Source organism: Centropristis striata, chromosome 7 (assembly GCF_030273125.1).
Source record: "Centropristis striata isolate RG_2023a ecotype Rhode Island chromosome 7, C.striata_1.0, whole genome shotgun sequence".
Classification (NCBI taxonomy): domain Eukaryota; kingdom Metazoa; phylum Chordata; class Actinopteri; order Perciformes; family Serranidae; genus Centropristis; species Centropristis striata.
The window spans coordinates 5182645-5205046 of record NC_081523.1 but is presented as its reverse complement, the minus strand read 5'-3'; the positions used below and the strand labels follow the sequence as shown (position 1 = coordinate 5205046).

The window sequence follows — 22402 nt, the reverse complement described above, 5'->3', positions numbered from 1 at the left end:
AGTGAGGGTGCGGGCCATATGTGGCCCCTGGGCCTCCAGTTGCCCATCCCTGATCTATGGTATGCATTGTGATGCCAAATAGGAAAAAAATGTTTGGAGTGGATTTTTTTGTCTTAAAATAGACTAAATAAACATAATCTGAAAAAATTTTTTCATTTTTTTTTTTTATTTTTTTTTTATTTTAAAGTTTTTGGGCTTTGTTGCCAGTGAAAAACGGTGCACAAGTGAAAAAAACATATAAACACAAAAACATAATTTATTTAATAAACATGTGTAAAAGATTCAGTGGCTTCAACAGGGAACAATACTTAACATTTTAAATTTAAAATCATTATAAAAGGGACTTTTTTAACCGGTTTCTTGTCTGAATGTTGCCTGTAGGAAACATTGAACCATTGGATCAACGACCCATTGAAATGAATGTCTTAAACAGTCTGAGTGTATGAAACTATCAGAAATGAAGGTTTACTCACCTATCAAGAGGATTTTTTTTTTCCAGATAGAAAAGGGCCAGGAAAGGACTTTTTGAGTGTTTCCTTTGGAAAAGTCTGCAAAATAGTGTTTCAATATGGCCTCCTGGAGGTCATGTGACAGATTAAAGCATTGCTTTTGGTTCTCTATACTCTCTATACTCTTTTTTAAAGTATCGCATCACTCAAAAACATGCATTGTAGAAATTTGACAGGCCAAAAATGGGTGTGTTTCCTGAGGGAACAGCGTACCACAGAGAGTTAGTCTTCGTCTCTGAGAATAAAGGGTTGCAGAGTTTTATGCAAAAGAAGTTCAGCTCTAATTCATCAATTCCATTTTTCCCTTCGAGCTAATTAACTAAATTGTGAGGTGAAGCTTTTGTACTTGTACCGTTAATTATTCCTGTTTGGAGAAAAAGACATTTATCACACATCTAAAGAATTGAAACATTTGCCAAATGTTTTATGATGACATAAATAGTGTCAGAGCGGCAGCAGCAGCAGAGGACGGGGTGTTGAGGGAATCAGCTCCCGTCCCTGTGGGGAGCAGGTAACAAGGAGAAAGGAGACAATTACAATTATTACAGCCTGTGTGGTGTGTGGTGTGTGTGTGTGTGAAGGACAATGTGACAATGTGTTATGTTTTTAAAGGTCAGAACTGAGCTCTAATTCTTTTCCTTGTCTGGATTTTTTAGGTCAGATGTGTGTATGTGTGAGGACATTCTGCCTCGCCCTCATTTCTTCAAAGGCCTGATAGAAGGTTAAGACTTCAGAGTAAAGGTTAAGGATTAAGGGTAAAGTTTACAGATAAGGCCCGTGAGGTGATTTAATAGATTTCTCTGATTGTCAGCGATCCCACGGGAAGACCAAAACCTCACTTCCCTTCACTGCAAAGTCTGTGACATTCAGCACCAAACTTATTGATTCCTACTGAAGAGCCAACAAGTGCAAACTCACAATTGCTGCAACCACACAAGAATCCATGCATACAGCCTTACAAACACACATGTAGCAGTAGGGATGGGTGCCGAATTCGGTACTTTTATAGGTACCGACCGAATTCCGTCGGTACTACCGAGTACCGATTCATGTAAAATCAAACGGAACCATGTTTCGGTACCTAAACGGCGTTACCTTTAAACTGATGATTGATTTCAACCTGTTTTCATTTGACGTCTTTGATTAACAAGCGTGCTGATGATCGCACTATTTTTTATTTACCTCCTCGTCTGGTCCTGTCTGCTCACCGCGGCCACTAGCTGCTGCCCTCTTCCACCCCGGCGCAGAGACGAACAGCCGGCTCTCGGCCTGCTAGCCGCCAGCTGCTATCTCTCCAATGTCTCTACCCGGGCTTGGCCTTCGTCTGCCTCCAGATTGGACCTTCCTTACTCCGTTTGCTCTCTCCATTCTTCTATAGACCAGTCATTAGCAGCTAGCAGCTAGCTGCTGCATCTCTGGTCCTCCGCTAATACTCCGCTCTTCAACTCAGGAATATTACCTGCCACTTTACTCCAAACTGCCTCGCTGAAATTAAATCCCTCAGACTCCTGCATCATCCTCGATATGTGCACAGAGCAGCCCGACTCAACTTTGTTTATTCCAAATATGGCCACAATACTGTCTGACCGGTGCTGCGCCGCACAGCTACGACGTCATCACAACAAATCACACGTGCACTTGCAACCTTTTTTTTTTTTTTCCTTGCACTTGCCACCTGAGAGCGCTCCTCTGTGTTGACAGCATCATCCCAACCTCTGTTCCAGCATCCTTTGATAACACTGCAACCTTCATGTTACAAAATGCACGTTCACTCAACAATAAAGCACTGCTCATCCTGGATGTTGTATTGTTTTGATATAAATAAGTTATAAGTTGTTTTGTTATAAGTTTTTATTTTGAGAAATAACTGTTGAATTGAAAAATTGAGATTTTATTATTAAACAAATTAACATTTATCACCACATAAACAAATGCAAAAGTACCGAAAATTGGTACCGTTGAGTACGGATACCGATTCCCAGGTACCGGGTATCGGTACCGTATCGGTTCAAATGTGAAAGGTACCCATCCCTATGTAGCAGCTTTAAGGCATTTTTCTGTTGTTTTCCAACAGACAGAATGGACAAGGAGGCTCCTTCTTTCAAGAAGAGAGCCATGAATTGTTTAACCGTCTCTACTGACATGAAAACAAACCTACACACACTTCTCACACACAAACTTAACCTGCATGACGAATTTTATCCAGCTAGGGTGAAAACTGTGGTCGTCAGAGGGTGGGGACATTTTTTCACCTGACTGATAGAACTTCTGGTTGCAACTAAAGAATGAAGAATTCACCAATCTGGTGGAGTAGATTGGTGTCAGGGCTGAGACTGACCTCACTGTGTGTGCAGGAGTTTTTTGGAGCTCTAACACTTGATAGAAGGAAAAAATCCATCAAAGGAATTGTTAACAACAAACAAAACATAGAATATTACCAGTCTTGTTATCTAGGGTTAGAGATGAGATTTGTCGTGAAGTCTTGTAAGTTAATGTTTGGGGATTCCTCCGTCCCTCTGCATCATTTTCTCTCATTTCTGTGGAATAATTAATAAGTGTTTGCATTGTTTCTGCCACCAGAGAGACACAAACACAACCAGAATTGAAAGAGCCTCTCAAGAGTTTGTTCAAACTTGGCAACTTTTTTTATTGGTCTTTTATGCCAGTTATTGTTGGACGTTGCTGTTACTTTCCAATAAACTTACACAAACTAATTGCAGCCGTGACTTTTTATCTCTGCGGACATGTGAGACATTCAGGGACGACAGATTTCAAAAGAAACGTTTCTGCTGCTGCACCAATGTGTCTTCGGTGCTGTTACTCATTAGATAAATGTGCTTCTATTGCAACATTTTTGCAAACTATTTAGTGACTTTTGCCAGTTTTTCAGTTAAGGCTGGAAACCCCGCGTCTCTTTCTTCCTCCCCCTCGTTCTCTTCATCACACAAAAGTCATTTTTTATCTCCTTAGTTTGTCGGCCATGTCGTGACTCCCCCTACGCCAGAGTACTCTCCCTCTCGCTTTCAATTTCTGTTTGCTTTCTTGGCATGACACGAAAATGCATTTGTGATGCCAAAACATATGAAGGAAAGTTGTGGATAAATTACAAAACAAGCAGTGGGGATACCGCTGCTGGCAGCAGCTCAGGTGGTGGAGCCGCTTGGCCGTCGATCACAGCCTGCCTCCTCCTCCACCTTCTCCACCTCCTTCTGTCCATGTGTCTCCCTCATTTCACCAAGAAACCAACTCACACAGCTCCCAATGCACCGGCAGCAACAACACTATCTGGTGTACAGGCATGGAGGAAATGTTAGAACACTCTTGTTTTCTTCAGTTTCTTGTTCATTTTAATGCCTACTACAACTAAAGGTACATTTGTTTTGATATAATATAATGATAACAACAGAAATAGCTGATAAGAGTTTAATTTAAGAGCTGAAGGAAGGAACAGTGAAAGAAGGAAGGAAGGAAAGGAGGAAGAAAGAAAGGAAGGAAGGAAGGAAAGAAAGAAGGAAGAATAGAAGGAAAAGGGAAAGAAGGAAGGAAGGAAGGAAAAAAGGAAAGAAACTATGAAGGAAGGGAAGAAAAGAAAGAAGGAAGGAAGAAAGGAAGGAAGGAAAGAAGGAAGAAAAGTAAGGAAAGAAGGAAGGATAGAAGGAAAGAATGAAGAAAAGGAAGAAAAGAAGAAAGGAAGGAAATAAGGAAAAAGGAAGGAAAGAAGAAAAGAAGGAAGGAAAGAAGGAAGGAAGTATATAAAGAAGGAAAATGAAGGAGAAAAGGAAGGAAAAAGGAAAGAAAGAAGGAAGAAAAGAAAGAAGCAATGAAGAAAGGAAGGAAATAAAGAAGGAAGGAAAGGAAAGAAAGAAGGAAACTAAAGGAAGGAAAGAAAGAAAATGAAGGAAGGAAAGTGATGACAATTTCCTTTTTTACATTGGTAATAATAACCAAAATCATCATCAATAAAACCATGTTAAATGTCTAGATATCAGCTCTTAAATTAAACTCTTATCAGCTATTTTTGTTGTTATCATTATTTTTGTCAGAACAAAAGTTAGCAATTGACTGACACTGAAAACAAGACATTGATATTTATTTAGCTATTTTTTTTATTTCTATTTTCTCATTTATCATTTCCAGAAATGGCTGACAGTGCAAATAATTGTATGATAATGTAAAAGAATGTAGATATTGTTAAATAATATTTAATGCTATTCTTTCAACTTGTTTAATTTATTTATTTTTGCTCAAGAGAAGCTCTCTCAGTGGCTTTTCATATGCAAAAAAAAAGGTGCAAAATTGGTGCACAATCTACATAAAAAGGCATTTTTTCATTCCAACTAAAAAAATGTGCTATATCTGCTGCCATATTGATATTTTTGTAAGTGTGCTTAGTTAATGTGTTTGTGAGTGTCCTTGAGGTTTAATAATGATATTTTGTGTTTTTGGGTTCAGAATGTTGACCCAGTAAGTCAAATTAAAAAAAAAAAATTATCAGGTCATTAAGGTGAGGTTGTGCTGAAAAAATTGATACCAACGTGGCATGGACAACATTTTTAATTGGTGTATACAGGCAGAATGAAAATGATTAATAAACAGCCAAAATATCCCCAAACCTCCAAAGGGTTAAAGTTCAGTGTGTGTTAACAAATTTTTGTCTTGCGGCTGAATTAACCAAACTGAACTGCGAACTGAGTTTAAATGTGAAAATGAAGATTTTCATCATCAGCAAAGGCTCTTAAAGTGCAAATAGATAGATAGATAGATAGATAGATAGATAGATAGATAGATAGATAGATAGATAGATAGATAGATAGATAGATAGGAACTTTATTAATTTCTCAGGAAATTGCCAATTCCAGCAGCAGCACAACACCAATAGAATAAGCCTTATTTTTACTTGTTTAAGGACATTACATCAAAGTTGGATCAGCCTGTAGTGTTTTTCCACTTTAATTTTGAGTGTCACTCCAAATCCAGACCTCCATGGGTTAATAAATTTGATTTCCATTGATGATTTTTGTGTGACTTTGTTTTCAGCACATTCAACTATGTAAAGAACAAAGTATTTCATAAGAATAGTTCATTCATTCAGATCTAGGATGTGTTATTTTTAGTGTTCCCTTTATTTTTTTGAGCAGTGTACAAGGAAACATATACTATAACAACAGTGCAGAATTAGTGCAATGGTTTTGTATTGTGGACTTGTGTAGAATAATTTCAGTCTCTGTTTTGATATATTTGTCAAACAAAACAGTTATTTTGCTCAGCATCTTTTCAGTCCTTCTGTTAAACCCTAACCCAAACCTGGCAACTTTTTTATTGTTTTTTTATGCCAGTCATTGTTGGACATTGCTGTTACTTTCCAATAAACTTACAAAAAGTAATTGCAGTGCAGCCATGACTTTTTATCTCTGCAGACATGTGAAACATTTAGGGACGACAGATTTCAAAAGGAACTTTTCTCCTGCTGTATAAAGTGCTGTTACGCATTAGATTAACTCCAAAGGGTTAAAGTTCAGCGTGTGTGAACAGATTTTTTTGTCTTGTGGCTGCATTAACCGAACTGAACTGCAGAGTTTATACATAAGAAGAAGCTTTTCATCATCAGCAAAGTGGACATGTGCAGAACAAATTCAGTCTCTGCTTCGATATATTTGTCAGACAAAACAATTATTTTGCTCAGCATCTTTTCAGTCCTTCTGTTATTCTCTATGGTGCAAGACAACACAAATATTCACACAGAGACAGACACGTTCAAACACAAACACACTCACAGAGAGGCTGCAAATTGCTCATGTCTGTGTCATCCCTGCTGTCTGAACAAGTGCAGAAATCCCGACTAAAAATCTCTTTGCTCTTTCTTTTCTCTTTCCAACAGCGGGATCGTTTTGTGAAGCTCCTCGATCAGCTGCACAACTCCCTGCGTATCGACCTCTCCATGTACAGAGTGAGTGTCTGCTTTCAGCTGTTTTTATTCTTTTCTTCACCGCAGACAGATCTATAGCTCCAGTCCGTCCCAGTGACATGAGCGTTTGTCCTAGTTCGTTCAAACGACAATGACGCGGCAGTGGGTCTAAATATGAATGAATATAAGTGAGTATTTAACTATTAACTGATCATCTGGCTCAAACTGTCTTCAACAAATATTTTACCACCTCCTGCTGTCATCTGGCTTATTTATGCTCTTGGTGTTAAAAAATGCTCTTTGCTCAGAGACTCAGATGTTGTTTATTTCTCTGTCTCAGTTTATTTTGCGGTCACAGCAGGGTTTTCAGATAGTTTGTGTCGGGATGATGGGCCTCTGGCATGTTTGATTCATCATCACTGCTTGTGCTTGTTGTGGAAAAGTTGCGACCTCTAGGGCTGAAAAATTAATCCAAGAACTGGAGTTCCTCGACTGGCCACTTGAGGCTGGCTCAAGTCAAGTCAAGTCAAGTCAAGTCAAGTCAGGTCAAAGTTTATTTATAGAGCACATTTAAAGTGCTGTACAGTTATTAAAATAGAATAAAATCATGCACCAGTAGGTATAAATAAAAACAATGAAAACAATAAAATACTAAAAACAGTAAAACAATAAAATAGTAATAAAAACTCAATCCAAAACAGAGTTAGAGATTAAAAAAAAAAAGAAAAGGGTAAAAAAGTGAGTCAATCCTTATAGACCCCCATGTTAAAATACTCAACTTTACAGCAGAAATAAACATGTTTTTTTTCCCTTTGCTGAGGCTTTCTCTGAATAAGTCAGGTCTTGACCTACATTTGTAAACTTGATTTGTACTCTGGTGTGCTTTTATGAAATTTTGTACTTGAATGGGTGATGTGTGAAGTACAGTTATTGCTGTAGGCTATTTTATATTTTTCTATTCTTGAAATGTTTTTTCTTTATTGTTTTATTATTTATTCTGTTGTTTTGAGACATGTCTACGGTGAAACCAAAGAGGAATTTCCACTCAGTGGATAATAAAGTTTTCGTATTGTATCGTAAGAATGAGACAGCCTGATGGCTGTAGGAGCGAAGGATCTTTTGTATCTCTCTGTCCTGCAATGGAGAGAGAATAGCCTGAAGGTTGAAAACCTCAAACCTCAAAATCAGAGAAAGAAGGCTGGTGAGTTTACTGGGAGTAAGGCGAGATGGGTAGATCAGAGGCAGGCAGGGTCGGCAACAGGAAATCAGTCCGAGGTAAAGTCCTTCTGTTATTCTCTATGGTGCTAGGCAACAAAATCTCACTAAAGTCTCTGGCAGATAATTTGATTCGGCCGGCTCAATAACTCAAAATCAGAGAAAGAAGGCTGGTAAGTTTACTGGGAGTCAAACGAGATGGGTAGATCAGAGGCAGGCAGGGTCGGCAACAGGAAATCAGTCCGAGATAAAGCGCTGGAATGTCTGGCATTAAATAGCACAAGAACAATGTGGAAGTGAGTCTATGAGAGGCAGGAGTTTATATAGTGGCTTGATTAATGATCAGAAGCAGCTGAGTGGGCAGGTGAGTGGATTTGGGCTGGCAGGTGGAGTGGAAAATTACTGGAAGAGTGAGAACTGTAGGAATGAGCAGCAGGGTGTGGAGCAGAACTGACAAATGCTTTCTGGAAGTTTTTAAATGCAATGATTCAAATTGAACAATACAAATTAATATTATGTGATTCAAATTCAGTTTTTAATGCAATTATTCAAGTTAAGCAATTCAAATTCAAATATAAATTATTCAAATTCAGTTTATGGTGGCACATATTTCAGCCCATAGGTTACGTCCACATAGTCCCGTTCAGTGCTTCTTATGTTTGTCCAAGCTAACCTCAAACCCATGACATTAGCTTGGGGAAGCTAAGAACTTGAAAATACTGAGATTTGGACTAACGTTAGGTGGGAACTCTCCTCTGTGGCGCCTTTTTAATCAGACCCAGAACGAGGTGTCAAACCCGACTGAAAGCTTTAACAGATCCAGTTCTCTGACCCAAGAACACTGCTGCAATGGAAACTTTCACAGACTTTTGTCCAAAAAGGAAGACAAACTAAACAAATGGCTGTCTAAGTGTTTGTTTGTTTGTTTGTTTGTGTGTTTGTGTGCAGAACAATTTCCCAGCCAGCAGCAAGCCTCGCCTCAGCGACCTCAAGTCAACAGTGGATCTTCTCACCAGCATCACCTTCTTCAGGATGAAGGTAGACACAAAACATCATCTAATTATTTATCATTATAATCAGTGTTGTATAAAAGTTACACTGTAAAAAATTGTCTTGTAAATTAACAGTAAAATACTGGCAGCAGGGTTGCCAGCGTTCTACTGTTAATTTAACAGTTCCTCTACTGTTATTTACTTTACAGTATGGTACTGTGATAAAACCACATACTGAATTACAGTAAAATCCTGCATTTCATTGATTTACAGTTGACTAAAACACAGTATAGTGCTGAAGCTAGTTGCAATATTGTTGCAGTATACAATGCAGTCATTTTTGGTAAATAGAGCATATTACTGTCTAAAAGCCAATTACTACGAATTAAGCGCTGTCTTCACTGTAACCTCAGAAACTTAATATCCCATACACTGAATGAGTTAGTTAAGTAAAATACAGCCATTAAAAATGTGGACAAGAAGAGACTTAGAAAATATCATATATATATATATTATATATTTTATGGGAAAGCAAGCTACCTACAAATATTGCCCAGAATGCATTGTTTTCTACAGTATAATACCTTTTTAATGGAAAACAGTATGTAACTGTCACAATTTGGCTTGTTACAGTGTAGATATGCTTTAGAATATGCAATATGCAAACAATATCTCTTGGTAAGATGATCATACTCTAACTCTTGTGTTACGTAACCAGAAGTTTCCTCTCACAATGCCTGAAATCTTCAGTATTTTTAGGAGATTTTGGTTCCTGTAAAGACTTCCAGTGTGGAGCTGCAGGGTTGCAGGATTGATTGCAGCCTGAGTAATGTCTCTCAGAGTCAGCTTGGGCTGTCCAGTTCAGGTCTGTTAGGTGAAGATTGATTGAGCAGTGGAGGACGGAGGCGAGGTCGTGGGTCTGTGTGTGTTTGTTAGTATAATAGTAGAGGTTTAGATTAAACAAGAGAATATCTGTACAGTGTTTGTTTCCATTTAGATTTTCTTAGTCAAGTAAGAAAACCGAGCCAAAGAAGCAGATTCAAACACATGGCGCCCCTGGACTTTAAGCCCATGCTGCGTAGAAGGATGTTCCAGCTCCTGTTTCCAAATGATCCTTTTAGACATTACAAACAGCCCTGTGTCATATTTCTACATTAAATGAATCCCTTCTAGTTGGATGCACATGTTTGACGTCATTGTTTTGCAATTTGGTGTCCCGAAAAAGTATGCCGGCAACACCTGGACAAATATTCCTGTGCGTGTTTCTGTCTGACCCTTCTGGTCTCCTGCAGGTCTTGGAGCTGCAGAGTCCTCCCAGGGCCGCCAACGTGGTGCGGGACTGCGTCAAGGCCTGTCTCAACTCCACCTACGAGTACATCTTCAACAACTGTCTCGAGCTCTTCAACCGCCAGTTCCAGCCCGCCGTCCCTGCGGTAAGCTGCTGATCATCGATATGTTTTAAGCCTCTATGCTATAAACCAGGGGTCTCAAACTCGCGGGCCAATAGCGGCCCTCGTGACGATATTTTGAGGCCATCACCTTGATAAGAAAGTTTAATGTGAGTTTTATATAAATGGCACTTTACTGTGTTGTGTGTGGAAGGTCCCTTTAATTACTTTTTTTGTCATTTTGTGTCTTTTTTTTGTCATTTTGTGTCTTTTTTGGGTCATTTTGTGTCTTTTTTTTTTAAATAATTTTGTCTTTTTTGGTAATTCTGTCTTTTTTGGGTCATTTTGTGTCTTTTTTAAATAATGTTGTGTCTGTTTTGGTAATTCTGTGTATTTTTTGGTCATTTTGTGTCTTTTTTAAGTAATTTATTGTTTCTTCAGTCATTTTGTGTCTTTTTTTTGGTCATTTTGATACTGCCTCCAGCGGCCCCCAGGTAATTTGAGTTTGAGACCCCTGCTATAAACAGCCATGGAAAATAATATTAGACCACCCTTTTTCTTCAATTTCTTGTTCATTTTAATGCCTGGTACAACTAAAGGTACATTTGTTTGGACAAATATAATGATAACAACAAAAATAGCTGGTAATAGTTTAATTTAAGAGCTGATATCTAGACATTTTCCATGGTTTTCTTGATAATAACCAAAATCATTATCAAGAAAACCATGGAAATTGTCTAGATATCAGCTCTTAAATTAAACTATCTTGAGTTATTTCTGTTGATCATTATATTTGTCTAAACAAATGTCCCTTTAGTTGTACCAGGCATTAAAATGAACAATAAATTATTTTTTTTCCATGACTGTACTGATATGAGTGTATCTGAAGTCAATCAGAGTACATGGATAAAGGCAAAAAATATGATTTATTGAAGCTGTTTCTTGCTGTTTTGCTGTCACAAGATTGTCCTTACCTGAGAGCACCTGACAGGCCTTTTATTCCTGGTGATGAAGTTGAATCGCTCTCTCAATGAATGCATTTATCAGAGCAATCAAATAAGAACATAGCTGAGCACTTGGAGAGTGCTCAGAGAGAAGTACTCACGGTCCAGCAATCAGCCAGTCAGTCAGAATTAGTCAGGTTTACAGAGGATTACTCCTCATCCTGACACACTCAGGAGATAATTATGGCCCCCAAACACTCACAGCTACAAAATCAGAGTCATCGTTATCTGATGTGACAGAAAAAGTTGTGACTTTAAGACACACTAACTGATATCTTTGGACATCACATCTACACCTCATGGCTCAAGAGAAAACTGAACTAAGTGGCATGTTTTGTTGATTTTTTTTACACATCTACACACTTGTAAAGAGTAGGATCAATGAGCAAAAACAAAAAACCTTCAGTCATGATGTCGATTGATGACCAGTTGATGATAGAAAAGACTTCACCGACCAGATTGAACTGTGAATTCTAATTTGCAATAATAAAAGTTAAATTAAATGTATGCATGTTATCAATTTTTCAGAATACATGCACTGTACTCTACATTTTAGAGTCAAATATTGTATTTCTTTACTCCATTACATTTATCTGACAGCTTCAGTTACTTTTCAGGTCGAGAATTTACATGAAAACATGATATATTTAGTTGTTTTTTTTTCAATTAAACCTCATAACAGTATAATAGGTAGTTAAAATGAGCCATCCATCATTCATCATGCTCCAGGCTCTATAATTTGGGGTAAATGTGTAAACAGTAAAATGTTGCTGTAAGCACGGATGGATTGTAAACTAAGTACATTTACTCAAGTACTGCATTTAAGTAAATTTTGAGGTAATTGTACTTTACTTGAGTATTTCCATTTGTAACTTTATACTTCTACTCCACTACATGTTAAGGTAAATATTGTACTTTTTACTCCACTACATTTAGCTGTCAGCTTTAGTTACTTTTGACATGAAAATCATGATAAATTTAAACTGATAAGATGTTTTTATTTTATTTTATTAAACCTCATAACAGTGTATTAAGTAGTTAAAATGAGCCATATCTTGAGAAATTAAAACACTGCTTGCATAAATGTATCAAAAATAATAATCCAATTATATATTCAGAGTATATATATTAATCCTTGCGGGCCATTCTGCATAAAGAGCAGTTTTACTTTTGATACTTTAATTACATTTTGATGCTGATACTTTTGTACTTTTACTTCAGTAAGTTTTGAATGCAGGACTTTTACTTGTAGTGGAGTCATTTCACAGTGTTTTATTAGTACTTTTACATAAGTAAGGGATCTGAATACGTCTTCCACCACTGCCTTAGTGACACAAAACATAAGATCCTGCCATTAGAGCCATTTTAGAGTAAATAAATGAAGTAAAAACGTGATTTCTATCTCACTGTCTTGCTTCACTTCCTCTAATTTTCCCACATTAATCTCTGCACATGCAATACATACTGGCAGAGACGTAATTGGTGCACTAATTAACTGAGTCCCCATCAGCCGAAGAATGATCTGCAAAGCAGTGAATATTTTTAACCGTGTCTGGAAAGATTCATATCTTAATGTGTCTGAACTCATTAAAGCGGCCTGTGTTTTGTATAAATTAACATTGTAATAAAGAAAAGTCTCCTTTTCAGCTGCATGGACTTCTGTCTTTGTCACACAAACATGGAGCCAGAATGTTTGAAAATAAATCAATATAGTAGAGGAATAATAATGAAAATATTGCTGTGAATTATTCAGTGAAGATCATTTCTTGAAATTACAACTCCCGAGCACTCAAAGTTGTTTTTCTTCTGTGCTTCAAATCATATTATAACAGCAGGTGTTTCATTTAGCATCCTTTTTCATCTTCTGTCTCTTTTTCACTCCTGCAGCCTGAGCCAGAGAAGAAAAAGAAGAAGAAGAAGAAGGAAAAGGTGGAAGGAGAGGATGAGGAGGAAGATGAAGAAGAGGAGGAGGAGGATGAAGAGGAGGAAGAGGAGGAGGAGAAGAAAGAGGAGACCCAGCAGGAGGAGCAGGGCCCGAGCATCCAGAATCTGGACTTTTGGCCGAAACTCATCACGCTCATCGTCTCCATTATTGAGGAGGACAAGAACTCGTACACACCCATTATTAACCAGTGAGTGGTGACTTTATCATCTTTAATTCTGACGAAGTTTAGATGTGAGATGAGTGAAGATGACAGTTATGATGGGCATTAATATCCTGTATGTCATACGTCATAACCGGGAAAATTAGTAAAATGACATGCAGCCAAAAGATGGATGGATTGATGGATGGATGACGGTTGGATGGATGGATGGACGGGTAGATGGATGGATTGGTGGGTGGATGGATGGATGGTAGGTAGATGGATGGATGGTAGATGGATGGATGGATGGATGGATGGATGGTAGATGGATGGATGGATGGATGGTAGATGGATGGATTGATGGATGGATGACGGTTGGATGGATGGACGGACGGGTAGATGGATGGATTGGTGGGTGGATGGATGGATGGTAGGTAGATGGATGGATGGTAGATGGATGGATGGATGGATGGATGGATGGCTGGTAGATGGATGGATGGTGGATGGATGGATGGATGGATGGATGGATGGATGGTAGATGGATGGATGGTGGATGGATGGATGGATGGATGGATGGTAGATGGATGGATGGTAGATGGATGGATGGTGGATGGATGGATGGATGGATGGATGGTAGATGGATGGATGGATGGATGGATGGTAGATGGATGGGTGGGTGGGTGGATGGATGGATGGATGGATGGATAGTAGATGGATGGATGGATGGATGGATGGATGGATGGATGGATGGATGGATGGATGGATTGGTGGATGGATGGATGACGGTTGGATGGATGGATGATGGATGGATGGATGGATGGATTGGGGGATGGATGGATGACGGTTGGATGGGTAGATAGATGGATTGGTGGATGGATGGATAGATGGATAGATAGATAGATAGATAGATAGATAGATAGATAGATAGATAGATAGACAATATTATGTGTTTTACATGTTCTATGTTGTTGTTGCTGTTAATTAGATTCAATATTTTGTCTTCAAATAGTCTATTAAGACTGTATAAAAACCTTTAAAGGTTGTTTTATCAAAATTAGTTTTTTGTCATAAATCTCAACTTTTGCTCTACTTACAGACACCAAACTGACCAGTTTTACTCCTAACTATAATCTGAAGGTTTATACAAAGGGGTTTGTCCATAAGTCATTCATACCCTGAGTTATACAACATTTTGTTCCTAAAACATGACGAAAATGTATGTTTTTATCAGTATTTTCTGATTTATGAGATTATTAAAGGAGATATCCCAATTTCCTTCTGTAAAAAACGTTTAATCTTATAAATCAACAAAATGAAATAATAACTTTGAAATTTGCCTTATCCAATGTTAAGATTTATGTCCTGGAAATATATGCAAAAAGGCACATATTCAATGAGTCCCCGCCTCATTTACATATCTAAACATAAATTACAGAAAACTTGCAATACAAAAAAAATATTGTCTTAATGTAAATAACAAACTTAGGAAGTTTCATGGTGATATCTACATAAGTAAAAAAAAAAATTAATTACTTATTACTTAAAACAATAATTTGTACTGTATTCCTTCCAAGTTAAATCTAAGCATGTTTTGTTAAATATAAACACATTTTTAACATGTCATTTTATTTTATTTTATTTTGGATTTTTCTAACACAATAGATCACTATCAGCCTGTTATTAACGTGCTGCTGCTCTTTAATGACTGTAAACACAGTTAACCAAAAAAATATTGGCTCACAAAAACCTTAATATCAGTTTGGTCTCATCAGTTTCCTGCTGTGCCAGTCTGAGAAAAACCCTTAGCTACTGTGTGTGGGTGTTTGTTTGTTTTGTGCATATCTAACTTGCTCACAGTCACACATCAGATATTTTGTCTGAACTCTGACTTCTTCCTCTCTTTCAGGTTTCCTCAGGAACTCGACGTGGGTAAAGTCAGCGCCGAGGTCATTTGGAGGCTGTTTGCTCAGGACATGAAATATGCCCTGGAGGGTAAGACTGTGTGTGTGTGTGTGTGTGTGTGTGTGTGTGTGTGTGTTTGTGTGTAAGAGAGAGAAAGAGTAACAACTTGCCACCTTTTCTTCCTTTCATTCAGCCTATCACTAGAAAGAATCTTGGCCTGTTTCTGCAGACCACAGATGCACTGACATGAAACGTTTACAGCACGACTCAGCTTCAGCACCAAGCCGGTTACCTAATATCAGGAGCAAATTAACCTTTAAATTAACATCTGCACATAAATACTGTATGTGCATTTTGAAGTTTTGCATTAGAAAAAGCTTGATTGAAACATCAAAATGCCATAAAACTTTTGAAAATGTGCAAAAATTAGGTGGTTTTTGTCTTTTTTTAAAAAAAAATTATAAACGATAAACAGGAGATGGATACACTTTTCTTCTTTTTTTTATTTTTGCCGCGAGCCGTTGCTAAACTGCGTCAAGCTCAACAGAGCAGATCGCACCAGACAGGAAATCTGACTCAGAATTTACTAATACACTTCTGCCCCCTTTCAAAATAAAACACAATACGCAGTTCACGCAGCCTAAAACTACTTCACATCAACATTACTTCTTGATCGAGGCACCAGATCAGCAATCAATCAATCAATCAAAGGGTCTCAGAGGGTCGGAGACACGGACAACGAGAGAGTCTGATTGTTGAAGTGGAACATCATACAATCATTTATGACATAACACATTGTTTTTATAAGGATAGATGGTCAGATCAACAGATCTTCAACAACAATGGAAAAAAATATCAGATCATTGTTTTCTTCAGGTTCTTGTTCATTTTAATGCCTGGTACAACGAAAGGTACATTTATTTTGACAAATATAATGATAACAACAAAAAAGCTGATAAGAGTTTAATTTAAAAGCTGATATCTAGACATTTAACATGGTTTACTTGATAATGATTTTGGTTATTATCAAGAAAACCATGGCTCTAAAAAACAGTGGCACTGTGCATTTGATTGATTACGTAACACAGACAGACACGTGTGTCAGAGCAGGTTGACGCGAGGCCTGGAGCTAAGCTAAGTAGCACTATCATGTCGGTAGTGTGACAATATTTCACACTGGAATCTCCCACCAGTAAGACTGCAACATGTAACATGTGCAAAGATAAAATCTCAAGGGGAGGCACAAGCGATGCTAATTTTCACACAAGCAATTTAATGAAACACCTGAAGACGCGTCACCCTAAAGAGCACCACACATTTTCTAAAACAAAAGGGAAAAAGAGGAACGAGCTGCAGCAGCAAACTCTAGAAGCTGCCTGCAGCGACGAGAAAAATTCCCCAGAGAGTGTAAAAGCAAACAAGATAACAGACAAAATCCTGGTATTTATTAGCCTCGATGACCAACCCCTGTCTGTTGTCAAAAATGTGGGATTTCTCCGCTTAATGACCACAATAACCACAATGATAATCATATCACAGTCATGCAGGTGTCGTATATATATTTTTTTTATAACACACTGGTATCAGATCAGTACTCTCTATCGGTATCAGGAGGGAAAAAATGCACATCTCTAGTTTAAGCCTGTGACCCAGTGCATCTTTACGTTTTCTTTTTTATAGCCACCATGGTAGGGAATGAGAACGGGTCGCAACGGTTCAGAAAAGTTGAGATTTTAACTTATCGGTGGTTTGCAGAAACATACAGTGCCAACATTTATTCTGGGTTTCATCTTTCATGTTTTCTGTTCTTCGCTGCATCAACTCTCTGTCTTCTCTTTGCCATCTTGCAGTGTTGCACAATGTCAACCATTACCGCTGGAACAACGGTGAGATTATAGACAGACGTAACATTGACACGATACAGTCAGAAGTCTAAGTCTTAGTCTGAAAAGTCTGTGAAATATAATTACAGAGCACAAAAAAAGTGACTGCACTGCAAGAAAGGTGTGTCTAAAAACAAGATAAAAACACTAAATCTGAGGGAAATTATCCTGCTGCATGGACAGATAATTTCACTTGACAAGATTTCTTACATTAAGATCATTAAATCTAGAAATAAGCATGTTGAACACTTAAAATAAGAAATTAACTCTTAAAACAAGATAAATTATCTAACACTTCTAAATCTTAAGTTTTTTTTATCTTGGTAAGAAACAAATAATTGTCAGGTCACTCTGCTCGGGTCAGTTCATCGCTGCTTGCAGCTTTAATTTGTCTTGTTTTAAGAGTTAATTTCTTATTATAAGCGTAAAACATGCTTATTTCCAGATTTAATAATCTTAATTTAAGAAATCTTGTCAAGTGAAATCATCTGTCCATGCAGCAAGATCATTTCCCTCAGAATTAGGAAATTTTGCAGTGTGTCAACAGAATACAGACACATTTACAGGATATCAAAAATCTAAAATATGATTTAAAATGCATGTGTGGGGTGCTGAAGAATGGGCCTGTTCCCAGCCTGTTGCCAGGTTTGTATCCTCCAGTAAATCCTGTGATTCCAGCTCCTGTGAGTCACGATGGAGGCAGATATATCTCAGTTTCTGACACTCAGAAGAGAAGAAACCGATAGTTTTGTGTCTGTATCATGATTGATTCCCCTCTGGAGCTCTTCACATTACACTGTAAGATAAACTCTCCGGATAAATGCAAGAGCAGCTGTTTGAAGTTATAGTGAGCCGTCATTAGAGAGTCCGTCTGTCTCGTGTGAAAGCAGCTCAGCTGCTCAATATTCTGCCTTCTGACTGTGTCTTAGAATAGACTTGTAGAGGCTGTAGAGTCCTGAAACACTGACGCTCAGTTTGTAGTCAAGTCAGCACTAAAAGTCCTTAAGGAGTCCCATTTCTAGGCTTTTTTCCTACTGTCCAACTCTCCTATTATTGTGTTTCTAACATTATTTTTTCCATCTCTAAAGCCATTCTCCTTTCACTCATTGCTTCATCAACTTCTTCTCTCTTCTCTCTGAACTCTCATTGGTTTCTAATTCTGTTGCCATCTCAGCTCCCTCCACATTTCGCATCCGCAGAGTTGATTTCTCCGCCGGTAAGATGAGTGTGTGTGTGTGTGTGTGTGTGTGAGAGTGTGTGTTTGTTTTAGTCATCCATAGCAGAGATTCCCAAACTTTTTTGAACTGTGAAGCATTTTTTGTTATTGATAATAAGGTGAAAACTGCAGGGGGGAGTCTGCAGAGTGTAATTGTTCTCCACACTCCATCAGCTGGGCCACTGATGGAGAAAGTTTTGGGGGATACATGTTCACAATCATAGAAGTTTTATTTCAGGCATTTCTGTCTCATTATTTATCCATGCAAAAAAAAACTTAGATCTCAACTAATTGGTTCTGTTGATTTCCGTGCAGTAAAAATGGCAGTAAATATAAAAAAAAGGGGGTTTTGTGCATCTTGTTTTGTGCCTGATTTTCTGTTCTTACATGTATCTTTATTTGATTTCTACTACATAAGAAACATACATTTAAAAGCACATGTCGCCCTGTTTTATACACAATATTATATACACTGTAAAATGTTGTTTTTACAGGAAAAAAACTGGCAGCTGTGGTTACCAGAATATACAATATATTTATGTGTCAACATCTTTACAGAACAACTTGTACATTTTGTATCCTAAAACTGTAGTAATTAAAAAAAAAAAATTAAAGTTGTAGATTATACTGTCCTTTACTGCTAATTTAACAGGATGATGCTGCTTTTATACTAATTATTTATGCAAAATTTACATGCAGATTTTGCTTATTGTCCATTGAATACCAGTAAATTAACATTCAGTTATTATTTATTGTACACTGAATACCAGTAAAATGTACAGAGCTAACTGTTAGCCTATTAGCAATTTGCAGACTGGACGCCAAGGGGTTAACATCCCCTCTGGCTCTGTGGCTGCAGCTGGGAGAGACTGCTGCAGGAGGACTGTGGCATCTATCCAATCAGTAACCAGGCTTTTTTCAGGGGAGAAAAAAGACTCTGCTCTTCTACAGGGATGAAAAAAGTCCAGACAAAAGTCCCCTCAGGACGGCTCGTATTTAAATTAGGGGCGTTTCGGCGAGTGAGAAACAGCCCTATTTTCTGCTTTTTCCATGATACAGAATCATTCTCGAACAACAGAAATATTTGAATAAACCTTCCTCAGTTCTCTGAATCTTCCACCTCTCACTACAGTTTTTTTTATTTTTTAATGTTGGCCTATAATTGGACCTGAAAATGAAATCAGTGAGGAGACTTGGACTCCAGGATCAGTCACCTCGCTCTCACACCTCCTCCGTTCATTTGTTTTTTGTTTTTTCTGTGTCATGTGGCACAAACAACCCTGATTGGATTTTGATGAAACTCGCAGCACATTTCTGAAATTACAACTGGCCAAAGCAAACTGCTGTGTTTCTGTATCCTGCAGGGTTATTTGTGCTTCCATGCTCAAGTTCAAGGAACTGTTTTTAATATAGTTGTGAATTTAAGAGGACAGAACTAGAATAGATCTCTCTTTTGTTCCATTTTTCTGTTATGCTTGATATCTTATGTAATACAACCTAGAAAACATTAAAAACTGCTTCTCTGTCCTGGAATCTCTGCTCAGATCTGCACTGCAAAAATGTGTGTCAAAAAAACAGATAAAAACAGTAAATCTGAAGGAAATTATCTTGCTGCATGGACAGATAATTTAACTTGACAAGATTTCTTAAATAAGAAATTAACTCTTAAAACAAGATAAATTAAAGCTGCAAGCAGCCATGAACTGGCCCAAGCAGAGCGACCTGCAAATTATTTGTTTCTTACCAAGATAAAAATAAATAAAAACTTTAAAGATTTAGAAGTTTTTGATAATTTATCTAGTATTCCAGTGGGAAATAAACTGTTCTTTCTCTTAACTTTTATGAGTGTAACCTGTCTCTCACAATAATAATTAAAATGATAATAATAATCATTAAAAAACTTAATTTTTATAGCACATTTCATGCATAAAATGCAGCTCAAAGTGATTCACAGTTTGACATTACAAATAAAACAATGACAGTTAAACAAATAAATACCTGAAAACGCAAGATAAAAACATTAATAAATATACATTAGAGTCTGAAAGATATAATTAAGTGGCTGAAAAATAAAAGTAGTAAAAATGGAGGTAGATAATAGATACACACTGTTGCCCGTAAAGTTTGAATAATTTTGTTTACAGGCACAATACTCTGTTTATTCATATTTAAATGCACCGATAATCACTTAGATATACACTTTATCTGTCAAGAATAAATCACATTGTCACAATCATTTCATGGAAAGAGTTAAAAAAAAAGTATTTTATTCAAACGCTATGAGCAGCAGTGTAGATATTCTGATATGTTTCTTAAAAAATATGAAAGATTTATGTGTAGAAACAAGATACCACACTAAATGTTATAGTGTTCAAAGTTTTTACCAAGAGACTGTAAGACTGTTACTGCTGCAGGACTTCAGGGGATAAAGGTGGTGTGTATTTCTGTGTGCTTACGTGTGTGTGTGTTTTTGTGTGTGTTTTCACAGAGCACGAGAAGCATAAACTGTGTAAGACCGCCGACTACATGAACCTGCACTTCAAGGTCAAGTGGCTTTACAACGAGTACGTTAAGGATCTACCGGCCTTCACAGACACAGTACCTGAATACCCAGCGTAAGACACACACACACACACACACACACACACACACATAGACACACACACACATAGACACACACACACACACATAAACACAGACACACACACACAGTACCTGAATACCCAGCGTAAGATTCACACACACACACACACACACACACACACATAAACACAGACACACACACACAGTACCTGAATACCCAGGGTAAGACACACACACACAAACACACACACACACACACACACACACACTTACACACACACTCACACTGACACACAGAGACACACTAAAACATACACACACACACACACACACACACTAAAACATACACACACACACACACACACAGTACCTGAATACCCAGCGTAAGACACACACACACACACTTACACACACACTCACACTGACACACACACACACACTAAAACATACACACACACACACACAGACACACTAAAACATACATACACACACAGACACACACACACACACACATACACACACACACACACACACACACACGGCCAGACAGACAGAAACACACACACAGACACACAGATAGACACAAACACACACACACACAGTTTTTCTCCCTCCTCTGTCGTCTCCAGATTAAACTCAGCTCATCTCATTTCTGTCTTTCACTGAGTTTTTGTCTGTAGTTTTACAGTTTCCACCATAATAAAAGACACAAACATTCAAACAGCAGAAGCTCTTGTTTCTGAGTTTTTACACCACAAACATGGACAACAGAGAACAATAATGAAACCTTGTTTTTTTTCTCCTTTATCTGTTATTGGTTGGGGATTATTCTGATTAAAAAAAATAAATTAAATACAATTCATGATCATAAAAAAAGGAATAAAGGGATTAAATCTGAATCTGCAAGCTTTGAAGTAAACACAAAACATTTAGTATTTAGTATTGTCATATTTTGTGTGTCTACTTTAAGGTTACTAACAGGGTTTTTGTTCTTGTTCAGGTGGTTCCTCCAGTTCGTCCTGGCCTGGCTGGCTGAGAACGAGGAGGTGTCCATGGAGTTCATGCACGGAGCGCTGGAGAGAGACAAGAGAGAAGGGGTGAGTGAAGAAACCAGAAAACTGTTAAAAGTGCATCAAAACTTCTTTATTTAAGGCTCATACACAGGTATTTCTAAAAAAAAAATACAGGGCTCGTACGGGTGCTTGAAATCCTTGAAAATGCTTGAATTTAAATGTATTTTCAAGGTTTAAAAAGTGCTTGGATTTTGGATAAAGTGCTTGTAAATGCTTGAAATTCTTACTAAATGAAAGGTACATCTGATAAAATGTTTTGTCGTTTTCACCCGAGAGTGTTGTTGTGTAAACGGGCCCTCAGAGAAGTCATCATCTTGTTGTTTTTGGGCCACTGGTTACTGTCCCTTCTACTTTACACAGTAGTTTTGCTTCTCATCTTTCCCTTCAGAGGGATACACGGTGTGTTTTATATAAATAAAGTCATTCCAAATAGCACTGTGTGAGTTATGCACGTCAGCAGGATATTACTGACTGTTCACCAATTTATGTTAACCAATTTCTACCAAGGAGCTCTTTACTGGAGCATCAACTGTCTCCCTGTTGGAAGCAAAATTTACCATTTCACTCTCAAGTTTCAATTTCTTGTTTCCTGAGGACAAAGACATTGCCTCACCAGACACCAGGATTTAATTAAGGCAATAAAAGAAA

The 22402-nt window shown here is 37.6% G+C and overlaps 1 protein-coding gene across 1 annotated transcript in view; it reads left to right on the top strand.

The window, feature by feature from the left end:
- LOC131974362 (protein unc-13 homolog B-like) overlaps nt 1-22402 on the top strand; it is a 297247-nt gene that overhangs the window by 225258 nt on the left and 49587 nt on the right. Inside the window, exons 23-29 of the mRNA XM_059336642.1 lie at nt 6388-6456; nt 8578-8667; nt 9914-10045; nt 13009-13145; nt 15004-15089; nt 20587-20713; nt 21682-21778. Of these exons, the coding sequence (XP_059192625.1) occupies nt 6388-6456; nt 8578-8667; nt 9914-10045; nt 13009-13145; nt 15004-15089; nt 20587-20713; nt 21682-21778 (738 nt within the window). The remainder of the gene's footprint in view (nt 1-6387; nt 6457-8577; nt 8668-9913; nt 10046-13008; nt 13146-15003; nt 15090-20586; nt 20714-21681; nt 21779-22402) is intronic.